The following is a 21,984-nucleotide window of genomic DNA, read 5'->3' as shown; positions in this document are numbered from 1 at the left end:
TTTTTCCTTCCCCCCCCCCCTTTTTTCCTTCCCCCCCCCCTTTTTTCCTTCCCCCCCCCCTTTTTTCCTCCCCCCCCCCTTTTTTCCTTCCCCCCCCCTTTTTTCCTTCCCCCCCCCCTTTTTTCCTTCCCCCCCCCCCTTTTTTCCTTCCCCCCCCCCCTTTTTTCCTCCCCCCCCCCCCTTTTTTCCTTCCCCCCCCCCTTTTTTCCTTCCCCCTTTCTCCTATCCAGTTTTCTTTTCTTTCGTTTCTTTCTCTTTTTTCTGTCAGTTATTTTATGCATTTATCTCATGTGTCTATCAGGCCGCCAGGCATTGTCCTGATTGCGTTGGTTATGGTGATGTTTTTTTTTTTTTTTGTTTTTTATTTTTGCATTGCATTTTCCTCAACTATGAAACTATAGACATCAAAAGTGTTTTGTTTAGATTTTGTTAATCTCTGTTTGGACATTTTTGTCTTCAAGTACCATGCAGCGTAATGTGCTCCATTAGGATACCGCAAATAATGAGTTTTGGGACTTCTGCTGCTGTGGGATGTCTGAACTTGCATAATTTTCTTGCACATTATTAACTTTTTGCTTTATTTTAGTGCATTATACCATGTAACCACCCAAATGTCGGTTTTTATTTCCAAAAGATTTTTATTGAATTTGTTATACGATACAAATAATGAATATGCAATCAGGAGAACATAGTCAAGTAGAACAGCTGTAAAACACTTTGATGAAAATATAGAGGCTCATAGACCAAACTTAATACATGTGCCTGCAAACGTGTGTGTATATAACTGAATATATGTGCTGATTATTATTAATGCAGATTTAAGGAACATAGCTTTAATTACCATAGCTTGTCGGGTAGAACGGGGGAGGGGACTAAATGTTGATTTTATTTGTTGAATAGAATATTAATAAACTCATTTGTAAAAGCGAAAAAAAAAATCCAAAATGAATACAAAGGTTTTGCCTATAGTTCTATGTTAAGAGAATTAAAGGAAAATTGTTTCTCTTCACTGTGGACATTACAGTTCTGTTCCATGTATTGAATCATCTCTTGCCTGCTCAGTGACCTGCCATTTGCAGATTTTGTGACTGTCGTTTGCTGTTTGTCTTGTAGAAGGTGGATCTTCCAGACAGTCCGCGTTCTACATTCCTACTGGCGTTCAGCCCAGACAGGTGAGCCTCTTCCTCTTCATGACAGATATATTCTCCGAAGCCACCCTGCCCGCTGGCGGAATGTCATCTACTTTATTAGCCAAAAAATTGTGAATACTAGTTTGATTCTACCAACTGTATTGCACACTCTGTTCACATAAAGCTCAACTCTGGAGGGAAAAAAACTTTCATATAAATATAGCTACAAAGTATATAAATGCATTTTGTGTGCAGCAAATGTCATTTCAAATTTGTAAAAGTAGTAGTGACATCCTCACTATGCTGCCCGTAGCCTGTGCAGAATGCAGGTCCATCCACTGCAGGCTTCCTGCAGAAAACTAGCAGAGTGGGTGGAGACAAGACCAGTCACCCTGCACAAGAAGAGAGAGTAGCAGTGACTGGTCTTTATTACAGGAAGTTCCTACACAGAGAAAAAGTTTAACACTGTATTACTGCACAGATCTGGAAGAAATACACAAAGCACAGCAAAATTCAATGAATAATACACATGACTTTGTATTCAGACAATATGGGTTTACCCTTAATAATACTTCAAAGCACCTCCCGTTTTTTTTTTTTTTTTTTTTTTTTTTTTTTTTTTTATATTTACTTTATCTCAGTCAAAGTTTTATATATTATATGTGTTCCCACTGGGGTGCTCTCCTTTTTATGGTGACTACCAATGGGGACAGATAGTGAGGGAACTTCTACCAACTGACACTCTTTGCAGTAAAATCCTTTTCCTCCTTCCAAGAAAAAAAAATGTGGCAAGAATTCTATTTTAAGGATGATTTGGGGTTATGACTCTAGGCGTGGCTCTTTCTCTTATTTAATATGGGTGATCAGTTTTTTGTGGTTTGCCTTTTAAAACTCTGATTTAAACTTTTCACCTCTAGGACCCTGTTAGCATCCACACACGTCAACCACAACATCTACATTACGGAAGTGAAGACTGGGCGCTGTATACATTCTCTGGTGGGACATCGTCGTACTCCATGGTGTGTAACCTTTCACCCTACCATCCCAGGCCTCATTGCATCTGGTTGCCTTGATGGGGAAGTGCGGATATGGGATCTACATGTAAGTGTGATACAAATTATAGGATTGGTGATTTATCTCTGTTCAGAGATTGATTTGTATAGTAATGCAGCCATTCTTGTGGTCATCTTGGCCCTGCTGAGCTATATGTTTAGACTGACAATACATTAAAGAGCCTGTAAATCCACCCTTTTTGGACTTCTAGCGAACATAATCGCAATGGTTATACTAACCCTTAGCTCTCTCCATCCTACAATCTCATCTAAGTATCTACTTTTATTTAAAAGAAGGAAAGTGTCGCGCTCAAACTTAAATATAAAGTGCCTGTGCAGATATTAAACCTTAATTCAAAAATTCATGATTGGTATCAATCAAAAAATCAATCGATCTGTGCTCAACATTATAAAGTGCAAACAGTCCATATGCAGCATCAAACAGTCCACATATCTTTGGTGTCACACAAAGTAGCAGAGACTTGATATTCGTGCAGATTAAGCCTTCACCTCCACACTTCACCCAGTGATCTAGTAAGGTACTCCTTACCGGAAATATATGACCCCTTGATTATAGGGGGTCACATAGGCATTATCTCCACTCAGTGCACGATCCTCAGCTCCTCTGTTACACAGTAGGTATTCCAGTATCAAGCCCTTATAGCATAGCTCGGATCAGGTGGCAAACATGGGTGGAATAAAAAGAGACTCTCATGGTGCAGTAAATCTAAACATGTCGCTTTATTTAAAAAGAATTGCACTTACTAGAATCTCCATAAAACAATCGCCTTTCTCATAAAAAAATATCCAGCGGGGTTGTGAGCACTGCCGATCGCACAGCGCTCCTCTAACCCGGAAATGGCTACGGTCTCACGTTTCCCTTCCCGACGTACGTTTCGTCAGTACGACCTGACGTCATCAGGGGATTAAGTATCTACTTGGTCACCCAAATGGGAGGCTTTTTATTTCTTTCTGCGGTTGATATTTATATTGAACCTTTAGTCCCCGTTCACACTAAGGCGACCTGTGAGGCGACCTGGTCGCCTCACAGGTCGCCGTAGGTCGCCTTCCATAGGGAAGCTGCGGACCCATTCTAATAGGAGCGACAAGTCGCTCCGACTTAGAAAAAGGGTCCGGAGCTTCTTTGGGGCAACCTGGAGGCGACCGTCATAGACTTCAATGTTATGAAGTCCGTGCCGGCCGCTCCGAGGACGCGGCGCGCTGTTCGCACCGCGACCTCGGAGGTCGCCCCGGGAAGTAGCGTTGCTTGTATGTGAACGGGGCCTGAGACAAACTTTGTTCTGTTATTTGCATGTTCTTTAATAAGCAGGAAATGAGCTTTAAAACAAGCCCTCACCGACCTTTGTAGCTTTAGGTGTTGTGGAGCAAATCATCCTCAAACTTCTCTAACTGAAGCACTGAGGTCAAGTCTGTTCTCTCAGCAGCTTGGCTCCCCCTGCTTTCCTCAGAGTACCTGTAATGTTTTTAGTAGAGTAGAAGGCTGCAAAGTTACTTTTAGGAGGGGGCAGGGTGAGGTTGGTTTCGGAGTCATGGTTGGGAAGAGGAGGGGGTGCTGAACTGTTGACTTTTAATGTAAGGATACTTCCTCCCCCTTTGTCCACCACTGTCGTCACCCAAGCTGATTAAGGTCCCTTCATTAAGGGAAACAGGCAGTGAAGCCTTGTGGATTCACAGCCAGTTTCCAACTGCGCATGCACGAGTCGCGCAGTGATTGGTTGGTCCCATAATCTTCTGGGATCTGTGATCTTTCCCAGAAGTCTGAGAGGAAGGGCGGGGGGGGGCGGGGGACAAACTTACTCTTAGATCGTCACAGCGATCTGCCCAGAATTGGGTACCTGTCAAAAACAAAGTGCCAAATGTAAATGGGGGGTGGGAGGAGGAATGGGAGCATAACTTCCCCTTTGGGTGAAATTCTGCTTTAAGGAAGGACTTCAGTGCTTCTGTTCTGAACTTTGTATATGCATTAATGTATAGTGCCTGCAGATTTAGCAGTCCTTGAGGAGCTTGTTTTAAGGCTTATTTGCTTATTTAGAATATGTAAATATTTAAATGTACATAGCCTGGCTGAAGCTAAATTTACTTTCAGAACTACAGTGTGTCTGAGCACCACAAACCAAAATTGCAATTTAATTCATTTTTAATGCTCTAAGCAAGCTCCTCCATCCATCCATCCATCCATCCATCCATCCATCCATGTCTCCATGTTTTATTTTGCTGGGAAATCACTTTGAACCCCCTCCCCCGTAGCTTTTCTGCCCATCACTAGCTTGAGTAAGGGTAGATGATTTATGTAGCATTTACTTCCTGGAATCCATCTTCCCTTAGCTTAGGCATGCCGGCAGGGGAGGGTGTAAAAAGCCTTAGGCAATGACGGCAGGAGAGGGTGTAAATAGCCTTAGGCATGCAGGCAGGAGAAGGTGTAAATGGCCTTAGGCATGCAGGCTGGAGAGGGTGTAAATAGCCTTAGGCATGCAGGCTGGAGAGGGTGTAAATAGCCTTAGGCATGCAGGCTGGAGAGGGTGGAAAATAGCCTTAGGCATGCAGGCAGGAGAGGGTGTAAATAGCCTTAGGCATGCAGGCTGAAGAGTGTGTAAATAGACTTAGGAATGCAGGCTGGAGAGGGTGTAAATAGCCTTAGGCATGCAGGCAGGAGAGGGTGTAAATAGCCTTAGGCATGCAGGCTGGAGAGGGCGTAAATAGCCTTAGGCATGCAGGCTGGAGAGGGTGGAAAATAGCCTTAGGCATGCAGGCTGGAGAGGGTGTAAATAGCCTTAGGCATGCAGGCAGGAGAGGGTGTAAATAGCCTTAGGCATGCAGGCTGGAGAGGGTGGAAAATAGCCTTAGGCATGCAGGCTGGAGATGGTGGAAATAGCCTTAGGCATGTAGGTTGGAGAGAGTGGAAATAGCCTTAGGCATGTAGGCTGGAGAGGGTGTAAATAGCCTTAGGCATGCAGGCTGGAGAGGGTGTAAATATCCTTAGGCATGTAGGCTGGAGAGGGTGTAAATAGCCTTAGGCATGCAGGCTGGAGAGGGTGTAAATAGCCTTAGGCATGCAGGCTGGAGAGGGTGTAAATATCCTTAGGCATGTAGGCTGGAGAGGGTGTAAATAGCCTTAGGCATGCAGGCTGGAGAGGGTGTAAATAGCCTTAGGCATGCAGGCTGGAGAGGGTGTAAATAGCCTTAGGCATGCAGGCTGGAGAGGGTGTAAATAGCCTTAGGCATGTAGGCTGGAGAGGGTGGAAAATAGCCTTAGGCATGTAGGCTGGAGAGGGTGTAAATAGCCTTAGGCATGTAGGCTGGAGAGGGTGGAAAATAGCCTTAGGCATGTAGGCTGGAGAGGGTGGAAATAGCCTTAGGCATGTAGGCTGGAGAGGGTGTAAATAGCCTTAGGCATGTAGGCTGGAGAAGGGTGTGCATCAGCTTAGCTGACAAAATAAACAGAGGTTTTTTTTTTTCTTTGCATTACTCAACCAAGAATAACAAATTGCTTCCAATGATACATTTACCTCACCAAAACGTAGCAAATAAGAGAAGTTCAGTCACCAATTACATTCCTTCATTTTATTTCCACCAGGGCGGCAGTGAGAGCTGGTTTACAGATAGTAACAACGCCATTGCATCCCTGGCCTTCCACCCCACAGTTCAGCTGCTGCTCATCGCCACTGCCAATGAAATCCATTTTTGGGATTGGAGTCGGCGAGAACCTTTTGCTGTAGTGAAAACGGCCAGTGAGATGGAACGTGTGCGGTAAGTTTCTTTTGCCAAGAGATCTGGTGATGTGGTAAAAGTTGAAGGGAGACAAGCTTTTCTACTTCTTTGTGAATTTGTCCAATCCTCTCTTAGGCTAGGTTTCCACTAGTGCGGCTACGAAGTCGTGCTACTTCTAGCACGACTTCGTAGCAAAAGTAAACCGCGGCTTCAGTTAGACTTGTCCCTCATATATAGAGGGAAGTCGCGCTCAAAAGTAGTACACGATTTACTTTTGAGGTCGCGGCAACTGAAGCCGCGGCAGTGGAAACGTGCCCCATTGAAAACAATGGGTTTTGACTTGCTGTGCGACTTGACATGTGTCAAGTCGCACCGCAAGTCGCACTAGTGGAAACCGAGCCTAAATGGTTAAAGATAACATTCTCTGTGGGATTTGGGGTTTCCATGCTCCTGTTTACCTTTAAGTCTATTTCTTTTTGTTACATATGCTCCTGGAAAGTGGATCTGAGGCTGAACTGCAGTGTAAGGCTGGCCACACACAGTTCGAATCTCAGTCGAGATTTAAACTAATAATGGGCAGGTTGAATATACCAAGTTTATCGTTTAACTTTGGTACAACCAGCCTGCCGGATTCGCTTGCGAGTATCCCTAGCAGCTACTATAGCCGCTAGTGGTAATCACTATCTTCTCCCGGTGGAGACAGCTTCTCCTGCCCTTCCCCAATGGAAGAAGACAAGCCCAGCAGGAGGGATTCCCACATCAACACTGTCTGATGGTGGAATCGAGCAAAATTCTTTCCTGCAACCGTGATTGCAGGAAAGAAATTCGCTCAGTGTATGGCCTGCCTTACAGCTACTGTAAACATGCATAATGATATACAGGCTGTTTTACCAAAGAATTTGTATTTCAATCTTAGGATTAACACAACCCTGCCTGGCAGCACAGCCAAGTGGATTATGCCGCTTTCACTGTAATGAATACAGTGGTGTCTTCTCACCACCCCAAAAACTGGAGAGTGCATAATCTGGTGTAGCTCTGCATACAAAACCAATCAGTTTCTAACTTCAGTTTGATCAATAAAGCTTTGACAAAAAAATAAAAATGAACACTGGAAGCTGTTTTAGTAAAGATTTTAGTAAATGTACCCCATAAAGTCATTTCTCTGCTCTCTGCTCTTTTCTGCTGTCGTATTCCTTGTTAGGTTATTGTGTGCAATAGAACTGATTGTCTTTCAGTTCTGCTCCTAACCTCCCTAAAGCCCCGTACACACGTACCGATCGTCGGCCGAACGATCGGCCGTCTTTTGTCCAGGGCTGTCGTGTCTGTTGAAAACTGCAAAAGACTGCACACGAATTTTGTCGGCCAACAACAGCCGACTTTGAAGTGATGTCATATGATGGTTAACTTTCCTTGTCTTTTTTCTTTTCTGAGCATGCCCAGTCTTGCTAATCTGCTGTCTGTCGGCCGAAATCTGTACTGACTGGCGAACAATCGGCCGTTCTGGTGTTGACCAACAAAAATTTTAATGCCTGCACGACAGATTCTGTTCGGCCGAAAATGCGCTGTCGGCAGCATCATACTAACAAGCCTACAATCGTCCGATCGGTCGTTGGCCGACAATCGGTACGTGTGTACGGGGCTTATGTGTTAGTGCTGATTGCAGGTGGTTAATAACAAGTCAAAATTCAGGAACTTGCGTTTAATAAACACTGAGCTGGAACTATTTATGTCTCTTATATCTGCTTGTAGTACACCTTAGGATAAGTACACCTTACACCAATATTCAGGGTGTAACATGTTACAAATGCATGTATTACATTACATTAAATCATATTTAGCATGTCAATGTTGGCCATATGATTTGAAATATGGTTTGAATAAATCTTGCAAAAAAAGTGTTGGAACCGCACCCAGGTAGATGAAAACAATTGAAGTGCTTTATTCTTTAAATCAAAATATGAACAGACAGTGCAGGGAACAGGTAATCCAGGTTAACGCGTTTCACGGCGCACACAGCCGCTTACTCATAACCACGGTTATGAGTAAGCGGCTGTGTGCGCCGTGAAACGCGTTAACCTGGATTACCTGTTCCCTGCACTGTCTGTTCATATTTTGATTTAAAGAATAAAGCACTTCAATTGTTTTCATCTACCTGGGTGCGGTTCCAACACTTTTTTTGCATTCATCCGGATGGCGGGTCTTACCAGCACCAGGTCGGACTGACACACCTGAGCGGCTTCATCTTTCTCATTACCTTGAATAAATCTTGGACATATCGAATGATTGTAAGTTCTGTAGCTAGTGTAAGAATTTTATGATACAAGAAATACTTGTTTAGAAAATTGGGTCCAAACATAATGCAAACACAGATTTTAGGTGCATTTTAAAACAGTTTTTACAAACAGGTTTTTTGTACTTGCTGTAAAATAATTTTTCTGAAGTCCATTGAGGGACATGGGGAAGTCTTTTACTCTTCGGGTTATACTGTTGTCTGCGGGAGTTTTGGACACTGGCAAACAAAACTGTTGGTCAGCCCAGGATAATCTCTCCTACTTACCAGCATGCTTCAGTTTTGTAGCAAAGCAGTACTGAGAGTATGATCATTAAAACAGATGTATTGGCCTGCGTCCTTCAGTGAATGCTATGAAAAGGATTTTATAGTGAGTGCAAAAATACTATTTTGCTTCTTATTTGTTGAGGGACATGGGAAGTATTTAACTTTTGGGATGCCCAAAAGCAGTTCAACTAAGCAACACAGCGAACAGATGCCACAAGCAAAGGTGCCTATTCAACATTAATGAGAAAAATGTTAGTTGGTCCAATGTTCATTTGTTTACTGTCCTGGGTAATGAGCGGTGTAGACACTGTGGCTGGTCTTGTTGCTTTTAGTAAAAAGAGAGAAAGAAGGGGGCGGGTGGCGCCGAGGAGAAGGAAGGACGCGCTGTCATCGGAAGTCCCGCCTCCTATGCCGACGTCCATCATAGGACTGGTGCAAGGCTTTAATGCAGTGGTGTCCAAACTTTTTTCAAAGAGGGCCGACTTGAAGTGAAAATGCGTGAGGGCCGACCATTTTGCCTGACATTTAAAATTAAATACGCAGTGTCCACGAATGCAGCCTCGCCAGCGCAGTGTCCACGAATGCAGCCTCGCCGGCGCAGTGTCCACGAATGCAGCCTCGCCGGCGCAGTGTCCACGAATGCAGCCTCGCCGGCGCAGTGTCCACGAATGCAGCCTCGCCGGCGCAGTGTCCACGCATTCAGCCTCGCCGGCGCAGTGCCCACGCATGCAGCCTCGCCGGCGCAGTGCCCACGCATGCAGCCTCGCCGGCGCAGTGCCCACGCATGCAGCCTCGCCGGCGCAGTGCCCACGCATGCAGCCTCGCCGGCGCAGTGCCCACGCATGCAGCCTCGCCAGCGCAGTGCCCACGCATGCAGCCTCACCAGCACCATTGACACTATCCAAATCACTTTTAAAAAAGTCCAGGAAGCAGCGCTGTGAGGTAGAAGGGGGCGGGCGGGGCAGAGGAGAAGGAAGGACGCGCTGTCATCGGAAGTCCCGGCGCCTATGATGGACGTCCGCATAGGAGGCGGGACTTCCGATAGCGCGTCCTTCCTTCTCCTCGGCGCCGCCCGCCCCCTTCTTCCTCTCAGCGCTGCTACTTTTTTTTTTTTTTTTCTTCCCTGTTACTTTTTCCTCCATTTTTAGGAGGAAAAAGTGCGTGTTATACGCCGATAAATACATTGTGTGTGTGTGTGTGTGTGTGTGTGTGTGTATATATATATATATATATATATATATATATATATATATATATATATATATATATATATATATATATATATATATATATATATATATATATATGAAATAAAAAGCATCAGTGCTTTATGGATAAAATCACACTTAAGCAGTAGAGGAGATGACACCTCCTCGGTCAGCTCCACACGGCTTCTACAGGTGGCTGTGCGGTGAAGGAGAGAAGGAATGCAGATTTCAAATTCCTTCTGCATTCCCGCGGCACCAGCCACATAGAGCAGAGCGGGGGGCGGAGCGGAACTTGGGAGCTGCCGATGGAGGCCAGAGGCCCCGCCCCCGAGCCATCGCATCTGGACAGGGATGTGGGATGTCTCAGAGAGAGACATTGATCAGTGGTGTCTCTGGGGGGCCGTATGAAAGTAAAGGACGGGCCGCAACTGGCCCGCGGGCCGGACTTTGGACATGACTGCTTTAATGTCTCAAAAAAATAAAATAAAAAAAATTGCACATTTTTTTTACCTGCAAAAAATTGTGCATTTATTTTTTTTCACAAAAAGTGAACTTATCCTTTAATGCAGAAGTGATCCAAGCAGCTCTATAGCCTTCTGATCTCATTTACAGGACACATATGCTTTTGAGGGCAAACGAGAGATCTGGGGTATATTAGAATAGTAAAGCATACTTGTCACTGCCCATGTTTTCACAACAAAATCCCTTGTGATAATGATAACGTTGATAAAAAATAAAAACTCAATAGAGTGTAAAAATAATAAAATACATTTTTAATTTTAAAGTTCAAAGGATCAAGGAGCTCCAGACCTCCTGTGTAACTTGAAACAAGTAGCCTGTAAAGGCTTTTAAAGTGTTTTATCTATGGAGATTTTTGTGTACCCAATTTGTCGCCATTCCAATGGCATGCCGTTTTAAAGCATAACATGTTGGGTATCTATTTACTTGGCATGATAACATCTTTTAAATTTGACCAAAAATTGGGTATTATGTTGTGTTTTTGTGAATTAAAATTCATTAAATTCACCTAGCAGCAAGAGGGTTGCTGGTTCGAATCCCAACCACGACACTACCTGCCTGGAGTTTGCATGTTCTCCCTGTGCCTGCGTGGGTTTCCTCCGGGTACTCTGGTTTCCTCCCACACTCCAAAGACATGCTGGTAGGTTAATTGGATCCTTTATTAAAAAAAAAATAAAAAATTGTCCCTACTATGTATGTATGAATGTGAGTTAGGGACCTTAGATTGTAAGCTCCTTGAGGGCAGGGACTGATGTGAATGTACAATGTATATGTAAAGCGCTGCGTAAATTGACAGCGCTATATAAGTACCTGAAATAAATAAATTAAATTGTACTTTTTTTTTTTTTTTTTTAAAGCCTGACCAAAAAACTCCTATAGCCCGTGTTGCCCCATTCTGCCCTGTTAGTAGGAAGTTGCTATAATGCTTTGACTAATTCTCCAGTCGTTGATGCTTGCTTCCACCATCAAAAGAACACATTTTTTCGGATTCAAGCACTGCCTTCTTTATTAGCACCATCAAATGTCCAAGAAAAGGACTTGCAAGCCCGGAACTTGTTTTTCCTAATTTACTGCTTTTCTTCTGAATTGGAAGGCAAAGACCTGTCACAAAGGTGTTTACAACTTCAGGTGAATTAATGAAATGCTTTCAAACCCTTTTTAAGCATTTCTTGTATTTCACCAATTTGACATAGAGTCACAGAAAGCATCTATCTGCCCCTCCCTTTGTCATTTTGCAGTGTAATATTGGAAACCCAAGCCATGAAAACGAGCAGTTAATGAAACCCAGCAACTTGGACTCATGTCAGTTTTCACGGAGGCTCATGAGAAATGAAATTTACTACGCAGCACATAAACCCACAGCGATCTGGGAGCAGTTACTTTGTACTGAAATGTAGAAGGGAGAGATGTATTGCCAAATTTTAAAGGAGTGTAAAATTAGCAACATGTTTTATTGACTTTTTATAGCTTTGCTCTTGTGAGCATATTTCTTCAATATAGTTTAATCGGTCTGTTTTCAAAAATATTTTAAAGCATCCCAGTTATGTGAAACTAACTTGCAAGACTGTAAATACAGGGAGTAATAAAATGTATTTGGAAACCGTATGTTTTCAAAAGGCTTTAAGCAGTGCTTTACCTATATGGGTTAGGTCAGGGCTCAACAAACCCCAGGTGCCAGGGCGCCAGGTCGCCATGGCGACTAGAAATAGTGTCCTGGCGCCTGGGCTGCAAGGCAGCAGGGGTCTTGTCTGAAAGGCGGCCTTCAAGGTCTACAAGGCTTATATTTGGGCGGCACAATGGTGTAGTGGTTAGCACTTTCACCTAGCAGCAAAAGGGTTCTTGGTTCGAATCCCAACCACGACAATACATGCCTGGAGTTTGCATGTTCTCCCTGTGCCCACGTGGGTTTTCTTTGGGTACTGCGGTTTCATCTCACACTCCAAAGACATGCTGGTAGGTTGACTGGATCAGGTCTAAATTGGCCCTACTATGTGTAAGTATGAATGTGAGTTAGGGACCTTAGATTGTAAGCTCCTTGAGGACAGGGACTGATGTGAATATACATTGTATATATAAAGCGCTGCGTAAATTGACAGCGCTATATAAGTAAGTGAAATAAATAAAATAAATATTTTCCGGGAAACTAGGGCCCTCTTCTGGTGGGTGGGGCTGCGATAAGCAGTCACTGACGCTGTGGAGGACTTCCCATGCTTGCTCTCACTGCCCGCCCAACTCTGACATCTTGTTCTTCCCAAATTGACAGCTGGGTTGCAGTTGAAGGTGTTGCATGCTTGATCTGGTGCCCTTTCCTTACCACCGGGGGTGTGGGGAAGCTGGCTGGAATGGCTTCAGTTCCTTTTACGCACCCCCTCCCCCATAAAGAGGGACACACAGTTTTGTCTTCAGTTTTTGCATTGTCTTCTGTCTCTCTCTTTTCTGCCACAGCTAAACAGCCTAAGGTAGCATGAGAATGCCATAGTCACTGGATCTCCCATCACCCCCACCTTGCTGCACTGTTCTTCCCTAGTGAGCCGCTGCTTAATCACATGCACACAGGACCCACTGATAATGGGGTACTTTGACGTAGTGGTGGGCTTGAGCACGATATGGCCATATAGTGGGACCAAATCCCCATTTTTATTTATGGATTGTCTCCATATTTGATAGTCATTTCTTTTGCATGTGTGCGCTATTCTTTTTTAATATACAGTGGCCAGGTGACAGACAGGATGTCCTTTCAGCCTTGGGCCTGTGTCCTACAGGGAATGATCCACGTGCCTTCTGTTGTGTTGCGTAAAGTGCCCACGCGCCCTCTATGTATTCTGGGCTCTGCTTGCCAATATGCGAACCCGGGACCAACATAGCGGGCACCACAGCGTAGAGGGGAGGGAGGAGAGCAGACACCTATCCACTCTCCTCCTCATCTTATTTCTGACCTGGAAACGATGTGTATGATGTTCTTTCCATGTCCCTGGTAAAAGTTTCCCTGGCCAGCATGACCGTGAAAGAATGTAATGCAGTGCGATCTGCACTGAATTGCATGCAGTGGAGCACAGGGGAGACATGCACATATACAAACGTAAGATTAGGGGAATCCCTTGGGGACCCCCAAGCCATTACATTTGTTGTCCCCATTGGAAGATTTCTCCTCTATTACTTTTGAGGACAACCCAAAATGTGGGTTTTTTCTTTTACTTTCACTTTCAATGATAATGGTACACAAATAGAGGGTAAATCTCCTAACAGAGGCACAGACAGCAATAAAAACCTGACAGGGGTTCTAATCCCTCTCCCCTCTATCCAAAATTAAAGAAAAAGTTTTGCCTTTAGCTATACTTTAAATTTTCTTTATTACTTTACTTCATGTGAGGATGACTTTTATAAACATGGAGACACTTTGAAGTTAACAAGCAGAGTTTCTGTTCTTTCCTGAATTTTATGTCTGTTTCATGTATTTGCTCTTGATACAGGTGGTAAGGCACTAAATTTAGGTTTGCAGTCCATGCCTGTGCTTTATACTTTGCTTGAACATGATGCAGGTGTACTTCATTTGTCCCCATTTCTTTGCAGCTTGTCACAGCATGTAACTTTCATTGTGCCGCCTTTTTGGCTTGTTTTCTGCGTTCATACTGACTGTAAGGCAGATCACTTTATTACTGTCGCTAGATGCTGACACATATTCTGGGTTGTCACTTTTAGAAGAATGGCCTCATTGTGTCCGTGGTAACATTTTATTGTCAGGAATCAAGGGTGCTGTGTGATATAAAACTATTATTAGGTAGATGGCTTCAGAATCAACCATTGCTTAAAGTAAGGCCCCTTTCACACGGAGTGGATCCGTTTTGACGCACTCCGATTGCTGAGAGGTGATCACTCTGCTGATCCCCACTGAGCAGGCGGATGACAGGTCCGTTTCCGCTCACTGTGCAGAGATGGACCTGTCAGAGCCTTGCTCTCCTCTATGGGGAGACCGGATGAAAACAGACAGCCTGTCCATTTTCATCCGACCCAACCGATGGACGGATGGCAAACTTATTGCCATACGCCTGTTTCCAGTGGATCTTGTTGGATCGTATGCCAGGCGAGTGTCAGCGGACATATGTCCACTGACATCCGCCTCCCCATAGAGGACAATAGGTGGTCTGATCGGGTCGGCATAAAAAAAAGACTGGCGTGTCTGATCGTGTGAAAGAGGCCTTATTGTATGGCCTTTAATTGAAAAAATAAATACTGTAACACTGAATTAAAAGTCCATTTGCACTTAGGGTTTTCAATCCATTTTCCTCCAAAGACCCACAAATACCTGTTGACCCTGCTAGTGTGCATATTCATAATGTTATGAAAGACTTGCTTTAAAATGAAGCCCTCCAGCGGCGCACTGTCACTGCTGCAGAGGCTTCCATCTTCACCTGGTCTTCCTTCCTGGTTTGGGGACTATGGTTGAGATCCAAGTTTTTTTTTTTTTTTTAACAGTACAGCTAGAAAAATGCTGCCAGAACAGAAAAAGGGAGTCTCTATAAAAGCAATTCTCAACAAAACATCCCCGCTGACCAGCCCACTCACCACCTGCTCTAGTGACAAAAGTAAAAAAACGTTTTTTTTTTTCTCTTGTTGACGCTGGTCACCAGGGCATTAGTTAGAAAGGGTGAACCCTCCCAGTATGGACACACACTAAGAAAGACCTGGCAGAGGTTCTAGCCCTTCCTTGAGCCAAAAGTTTTTTACATTGAAGTTACATTGCCTGGCAAGTAGATTGTTGCTGGTTGGTAATTAGATTTGGAATGAAATACTTTACTAATAAATGACTGAGTGAAAATATCATAGTAAACCAACAAGAAATCACTGTCTGGATGATTTCTTTCTAATGCTCTTGTGTTTCTCCTGCAGATTGGTACGATTTGATCCCCTTGGGCATTATCTTCTTACTGCTATTGTAAACCCGTCTAACCAGCAGGTAAGACCATAAATATAACTCAGATGTAAATGTAATCCTGCGGATAAGTCTCTTACCTAATGTAAATGGCAAGGGATTCTCCATAGAAATTATTTATTACATTTACTGCAAAGCGCGTATGTGAACCTGTTGGTTGCAGCATTGATAAAAGATTTGTCATTAATTCCATAATAATAATCCTTATAATGGAAGCATAAAGTATGTTCTTCTGTGGGGATTAATGTATGGCAGGCAGAGCATTTAAAGTCGTACCTCCTATACTACTAGTTGGTCAGGTCAAATGCTTACAGTGGGCCTGAGCTCAGAAAAAAAAAAATTTATGTTATAGGGAAAGTTTGGAAATGTCAATCGAGCCACAAGCAGTACCCTGAATAATGCACATCAGCAAATGGAAAAAGAGTAGCGCACGAGATCACTTTTATATGACTCAAGATGATGTAAGCAAGCTATCAAAGATACTGCTAGACAAACATTTCAGAAAAAATATTTCAGAAAAAATAGTATTCAGGAAAGAAATAATGTCCCTTCAGTCCATGAAATCCAAGGGTAAGTGAGATGAATTACTGGATCACCGTCCACCACCAGGTGTCACACCAAGAAACAGTAGGATTGGTAACTCACCAGAACTCAATGCTCAGGTGTTCTCACACAAGAGCAAACTGCGCAGAAATGTTAGACGGATATGGAACCAGAGCCTGTTCAACACTGCTTCAAAACAAATCCTTGCACACACTCCCTCGATATACCGATATCATGAAGAGAAAGGATGGCCCCACATAGTGAAATACCGTAACCACAATTGCTTTATTTAAAAGTAAAATGTTGCACTCACATGTACAAGCTCATCAATAGGCATATAATGTTTGGTAGAAGGAAACCTAGCTCGTCCAGTCCCCGGGCTCACTCCACGCCAGCCCTGTACCTTCCGGGTAGGTCCCCCACCGTCACGTGATGTCGGATGTGTTGTCTGGTCACGCCCCGACCGGTTTCGTCATGTCCGACTTCAACTGGAGGCGTGACCAGAACAACAACATCCGGCATCTAAGTAGCCCTGCTGGAACGCTCTACGTCCAATCGGCAACGAGGCGAAAGCCGGAAGTTAACCAGCTCACCACGCCGCGGAACTTCCGACATCAACATAAACAAAAACAAACTAAAAAGTCGTCCCTTGCAGGAATCCAGTTTAATTTGGCACTATAACTAATGCAAAAAATTAAACAATAATAATATTGATTTTAACCAAATAATATGGGCCAAAAATAAAAAGAGATAAAAAGGAATGGCTATAATACAATGCCGCTCCTTGCCGATATGAACCTGTAGAGCATCGCCAGTAACAATCTGCATATACACTGGGAAATCTGCACATATCGTAAAAAATGCAATACACTAATGGTGTTACAATGCATAATAAAATACATATAAAATGCATATCTAAACAAGCTAAAATGTCATAAAATAATAGAAATCATTATTAAAAAGTTGCAATTGATAAAAATGCAATAATTCATAAAACCTCATAGCAGAAAGCAAATAATCAAGCCTCATCGGATAGATTGCAATGATAGCGAGGAAGGGAAAGTTAAGAATCGCTGATATAGCAATTTAAGTCCAGTTCAATGTTTAACCCCGTCGGTGGAATATTCTTCTTGACATTGGGTGTCTAAGTTTATATATATTTTATAATGCACATCAGCAGTGTGAAATAATCAAAACCACAGTTGTCTTTAACTGATGGCTAATAATGGCGTTGCCACTACTGTGCTAATCTCCTTGCTGGAGAGGAAGCTGTACCTAAGGACCTGCAGCACATGCATCTCCCTGCTTGTGCTTCATTCATTCTGCAGATTTGAGCTTCCTTCACCTCTATTGCTATCAAACCTAAGCGTCACATTTTCAAATGTTTTTTTTCAATCGGTTTTTAGATTTTTTTTTTTTTGGAGCAGAATTGCCAGTTTTTGCAACTTTTTTTTGAGGGGGTTTTCAGCCCTTTTTCAACTAAATGATGTGGAGTGCATCTGGAAAAGGAGCAGAGAGCTGCTGTTTGAACAGAAAACGCACGACAAAATGCTTGGGAAAAAAGCTCATGTCGCGCTTTTAAGGCATTTCCATTGAAGTCTATAGGGACTAAACCTCTCAATTCTGCCTAAAAAGTAGCTAATGTACTTTTTTAAGGCTCTGTTCACACTATGGTGTTCTGAATTGCGGGCAGAATTGCTGCGATTCTGCCGGCGATTCCGAATTGCTGCAAATCTCGGGACACCCTTGTGATCTGTTGTTTTCAATAGCTCTCAAATCGTGGAGCAATTTTGCAGAGATTGTCGCCCGATGAATTGTGGTAATCGCACAAACAGAATCACGGGACGTTTGTCGCCCAAAAGCTCAAAAACACTAGAGGAGAAAAAATCTATTCTCTATGGAGATGGTTCACGTCTCCACTACAAGTCGTCTGAAGCTCAAAAAAGTTCTGGAGCTTTTTTGTAGCTTGAATCAGGCAGATAGGTGTACTTTTTAAAGTGTTTTTTGTTCTATAGAAATGCATGGAACTTCAAGTTAAGTGTTTCTTTGTGCTTTTTTTCGAGCGTTTTTCAGCTCAAATGCACGATTTTAAAGCAGAGTTCCGGCCTCAAAAATTTTTTTTAGATAAAAATACCCCTTCGACAGTGAGGGCTAGTGCATTTCAGCAACGATAGCCTCTGAACTGTCCCCGGGTTCACTTACCCTTTAGAAGAAATACTTACCTTGAAAATGTCTTGTCTTGTCTAGCGCTGCCATCTCAGGTGTGGGCAGCTGAAGCCATAGCATCCTCTTCGGTGTCCTTCGGTGACGTTGGATTCCCAGAATGCCCTGCACCGGCCCTGCTCGTCACTTCCGGTGCAGGCACGTCATCCCTGCACAGCTTCTGGACATGCCCAGAAGCTGTTCAGCAGGGAATAATGCGCCTGTACTGGAAGTGACGAGCGGGGCCGGTGCAGGCGCATTGACTCTTGGGAGCGGTGACGTTCGGCTCCCAGGAGTCAATGCAAGCAGGAAGAGACGGCGTGGGCCGCGGCCGAAGAGGAAGAAAGGCAAGTATATTTTCTTTTAATAAGTAAGTAAATAAAAAAAAAAAAATTGAAATTATCCAATTCTTTTTTAGCGACAGTACAGCAAGCGGATCATGTAAAGTCGGTTTTGAGGCCGGAACTCGCTTTAAATAAAAAATGTAAAATAATTTAAGAAAATAAACCCTAACCCCCAACTCTTAACCCCCAATATTAACTCCTAGTCCTAACCCTAATAGTAACCCGTAACATAATAAATAAACCCCTAACCTTTAACTCCTGACTCTTAGCCCCCGTTCACATAGGGGCGACGCTCGGAGCGGCCGCCACGGACTTCATAACATTGAAGTCTATGGCGGTCACCTCCTGGTCGCCCCAAAGAAGCTCCGGACCATTTTTCTAAGTCGGAGCGACTTGTGTCGCTCCTATTAGAACGGGTCCGCAGCTTCCCTATGGGAGGCGTCCTGTGAGGCGACCAGGTCGCCTCACAGGTCGCCTTAGTGTGAACGGGGGCTTAACCCTTTACAAAAACAAGTAAAAGAATAAAAATAATAAATGGGATAAAAAAAAACTAAAAAACAAAGCAACAAAAGAGGAAATGGATTTTATTTTTTCTCTATTGGCTAATTTAAACTTCAAAGCTCGTAAAAAGCTTTAAAAACTCTACACAAATGCTCAAAAACCTGCATAAAAACACCAGAAGAAAACACTAAAAAAACGATGCTCATGTGCGAATGCAGCTTTAGTAATTTTTCCCCCACCATTCGCCAAGGGAGTAACTTATACATTTATACATTTGAGATGCAAAGTCTGCTTGTACCTACAAGGATGACCTCTTCCAAGCAAAGACACAGTGCAGATGAAGGCATGGTAAGTCACTAATGGGGGAAAGGTCAGCTGTAAGGAGGCTTCTGATGACTTATTCTTTGCCACCCCTCCTGCTGCTGCTTCTTTTTTTTTTTTTAAATTAATTTAACCACTTTACCACCGGAGGATTTTGCTGTCTTCCGTCCAGGCCACTTTTTGCGATTCGGCGCTGTGCGACTTTAACTGACAATTGCCCGGTCGTGCGACGCCGTACCCAAACGAAATTTCTCTAGCGCTCATCGACAGACGTAGTCCTCGGTGATACACCACCTTCGGGTTATGTTACCTCCGCAGGAGCAGGACTAGACAGGAAATTAAAAAGCTCTGGCCACACCCTAGGGGCAGTCCCAGAGGGTATATCCTCTCTCTCTCTGCCTCAGCAAATCAGTTATTTTCTGTCTAGTTAGGAGTAAGGACCTAGATACCTTGCTGGGATCTTAGGTCCTGGCAAGAATTTTTTTCTAAAAGGATTTTTAGACAGCTTTTTTCTCCAGTGTTCCTGTGAGATCTTCAAGCAAGAAAGCTGAACTGGGCGACGGGCTGGATGTCGAGATCCGGTGGTCACCCCAGTTCAGCCTACGAGCGCGTGCAGGCCATAGCTCCGCGCTGGGTCGGCCGCGACAAAGTCCCATTAAAAGGACTGAACCCGCGAGTTAAACGTCTCGCTGAAACGCCAAAGACCATGAGTCACGGCGTCCGTATCGGTCGACAGCCCTCCCGCTCCGGTGGAGAGGGGTACTGTCAGGAGTTGGTGCCCGCCTGGTTCCGGTATGGTGAGTAGTATGTTCCCCCTTTTTCCCTGACTGGTTTTGTGGTGAACGCGGGCCCCTCTCTGTATGGTAAGAAAGAGTTCTTTCTATCCTATAACATGTCACAAATCCTCCTACTTTGAGTGTGATTTTATGTGTGCAAAAAGCCAGGAGGCTTGGTTTGGGAGCTAACAATCTATTGTATACATGTTTTAAAGATGTAATCTGTGGCATTCTGGGAATCTTATGGGTTAAGTATAAGCTACCTACCAGTCAGAAGCCATGGACATGTAGACTGCCTTCCAAATCAGATCTCCAGCTATTAGCAGGCCTCCCGAACGGCCATGCGGTCCGCCAGGGCCGGTACCGCCAACCACGCCATATCCCCATGCAGAGAGAGTGTTGTGTGCCTGCAGCACACCGCTAGTCAGCACAGGCCGCCGCCATTTTTTTTGCTGGATCGCACGAGCCGCCATTTTGGCGTAGCCTCGTGTCTCCAGCATGGGGGCGGCCATGTTTGAGGTGATTCTACACCTCGTGGAGCTTGGGGGAGGCGCCGGAAGGCGTGCAGAGGGGCGGAGCCGCCTCCCTTCTTCCTGGGCAGCCAGCCAAAAGACTTCCTGTTTGTCTAAGACAGCGCTGTAAGCTGTTGCAGTTTAACTCTGAACATCAAGTGGTGAGCCTGGGGGTCTATCTCTCTCTCTCTCGATCGATAGGGATCCCTAGCAGGTAACACTAAGGGGTTTTTTTGTGGCACTGAGGGTCAAAAAAAAAAAAAAAAAAAAAAGTTTTTTCTTTACTTTTGAATTATATCATCCAGGAAGTAACTGGAGTTATTATGGACCCTGCCACACATATTCCCCCACCTGTTTCCCTCGAGGGGGCCACGGGACCCGCCGGTGCACAGAGTGTAGAGTCATTTACAGCAATTTTGGAGTCTATGGTGGCTCGGGTGGAGGCGGCCTGTCAGGGACGGGGGTCAAGGAAGCGACCCCCGCCTACCCCTATACTATCTAACACCTCTGACTCTGATTCAGAGATGGTCACTGCAGTTGCAGGTTCCTCTGCAAGGGCTGTTATCCCAGGTAAAGCCCCCTCAGACAGTGAGGAGGACGCTTCTTCTCCTGCTATAATTCAGGAAGAAGCATTGGTGGACGCACTAGTTGTGGCAGTGCAAGAAACCTTAAAACTTGAGGCTTTACCGGCAGAGGCAACTGAAACAGAGAGGCCTTTTGGGACTAATAAGCCCATCAAGACGGCGAAGGCTTTTCCTGTACCTAAATGTTTTGGTAATCAGATTAAAGGAGAATGGGAGCATTCTAAACGTACCTTTACTATTTCCAAGCGTATTGCTAGACGCTATCCGTTTGAGGAATCCATCATTAAGAAATGGACGGTACCACCAGTCGTGGATCCGCCTATTTCCAGGCTGAATAAAGCCACGGTTATTCCAGTGGAGGACACTTCGTCCTTTAAGGATCCGGTGGATCGAAAGATAGAAGCGGAGTCCCGCACTATCTTTTCTCTGATAGGGTCAGCATTTAGACCAGTAATTGTTATTGGTCTAGTTTCCCAGACACTTACGGAATGGGCGAAAATGGTACGCCAAGATCTTAGGGGAAAAGATATTCCCCAGGAGACATCTGATTTGATAGAACAGATCATACAAGGGCTACGGTTTATCTGTGACGCAGCCTTGGACACTACTCCCTTGTTAGGGCATGCATCTAAGTTAGCAGTGATCCTCAGACGTGTGCTGTGGTTAAAATGCTGGTCAGCTGACCTAGGTTCCAAAAAGACTTTGACCAATCTCCCTTTTCAGGGGAATCGTCTATTTGGAGCCAACCTAGATGAAATCATTAAGGATGCCACCGGGGGCAAGAATACTTTTTTGCCACAGGCTGCAAAAGTTAAGGGACCTCGCAACAAGCGAGGACCTTTCTTTACCGCCCATAAAGGGCGCCCGGCTGGTACTCCCGGGAAAGGCAAGACTCCTCCAGGAGGGTTCAAGAAGGGATGGTCGGACAAGCAGAGGACCAACCCAGCCAAACCCGAAGTAAAGGAGTACACAGCCTGAAGGTGCACCCCCACCCGATTTCAGGGTGGGGGGACGTTTTCACCGGTATTCAGGACATTAGATCGAGCATCTACCACTACTACCGGTGCGATTCTTCC

General features: G+C 44.4%; 1 protein-coding gene across 3 annotated transcripts in view; it reads left to right on the top strand.

Annotated features, from left to right (window-relative positions):
- Window positions 1-21,984, top strand: part of AMBRA1 (autophagy and beclin 1 regulator 1) — a 226,914-nt gene that overhangs the window by 39,628 nt on the left and 165,302 nt on the right. For all 3 annotated transcript variants that reach the window (XM_082271116.1, XM_082271115.1, XM_082271117.1), the window contains exons 3-6: window positions 1,114-1,172; window positions 2,048-2,231; window positions 5,778-5,950; window positions 15,083-15,149. In XM_082271116.1, the coding sequence (XP_082127242.1) occupies window positions 1,114-1,172; window positions 2,048-2,231; window positions 5,778-5,950; window positions 15,083-15,149 (483 nt within the window). The remainder of the gene's footprint in view (window positions 1-1,113; window positions 1,173-2,047; window positions 2,232-5,777; window positions 5,951-15,082; window positions 15,150-21,984) is intronic.

Source organism: Pelophylax lessonae, assembly GCF_965119305.1.
Source record: "Pelophylax lessonae genome assembly, chromosome: 10".
Lineage (NCBI taxonomy): Eukaryota > Metazoa > Chordata > Amphibia > Anura > Ranidae > Pelophylax > Pelophylax lessonae.
The sequence above is the reverse complement of the archived record's forward strand: the minus strand, read 5'-3'. Positions and strand labels throughout refer to the sequence as shown.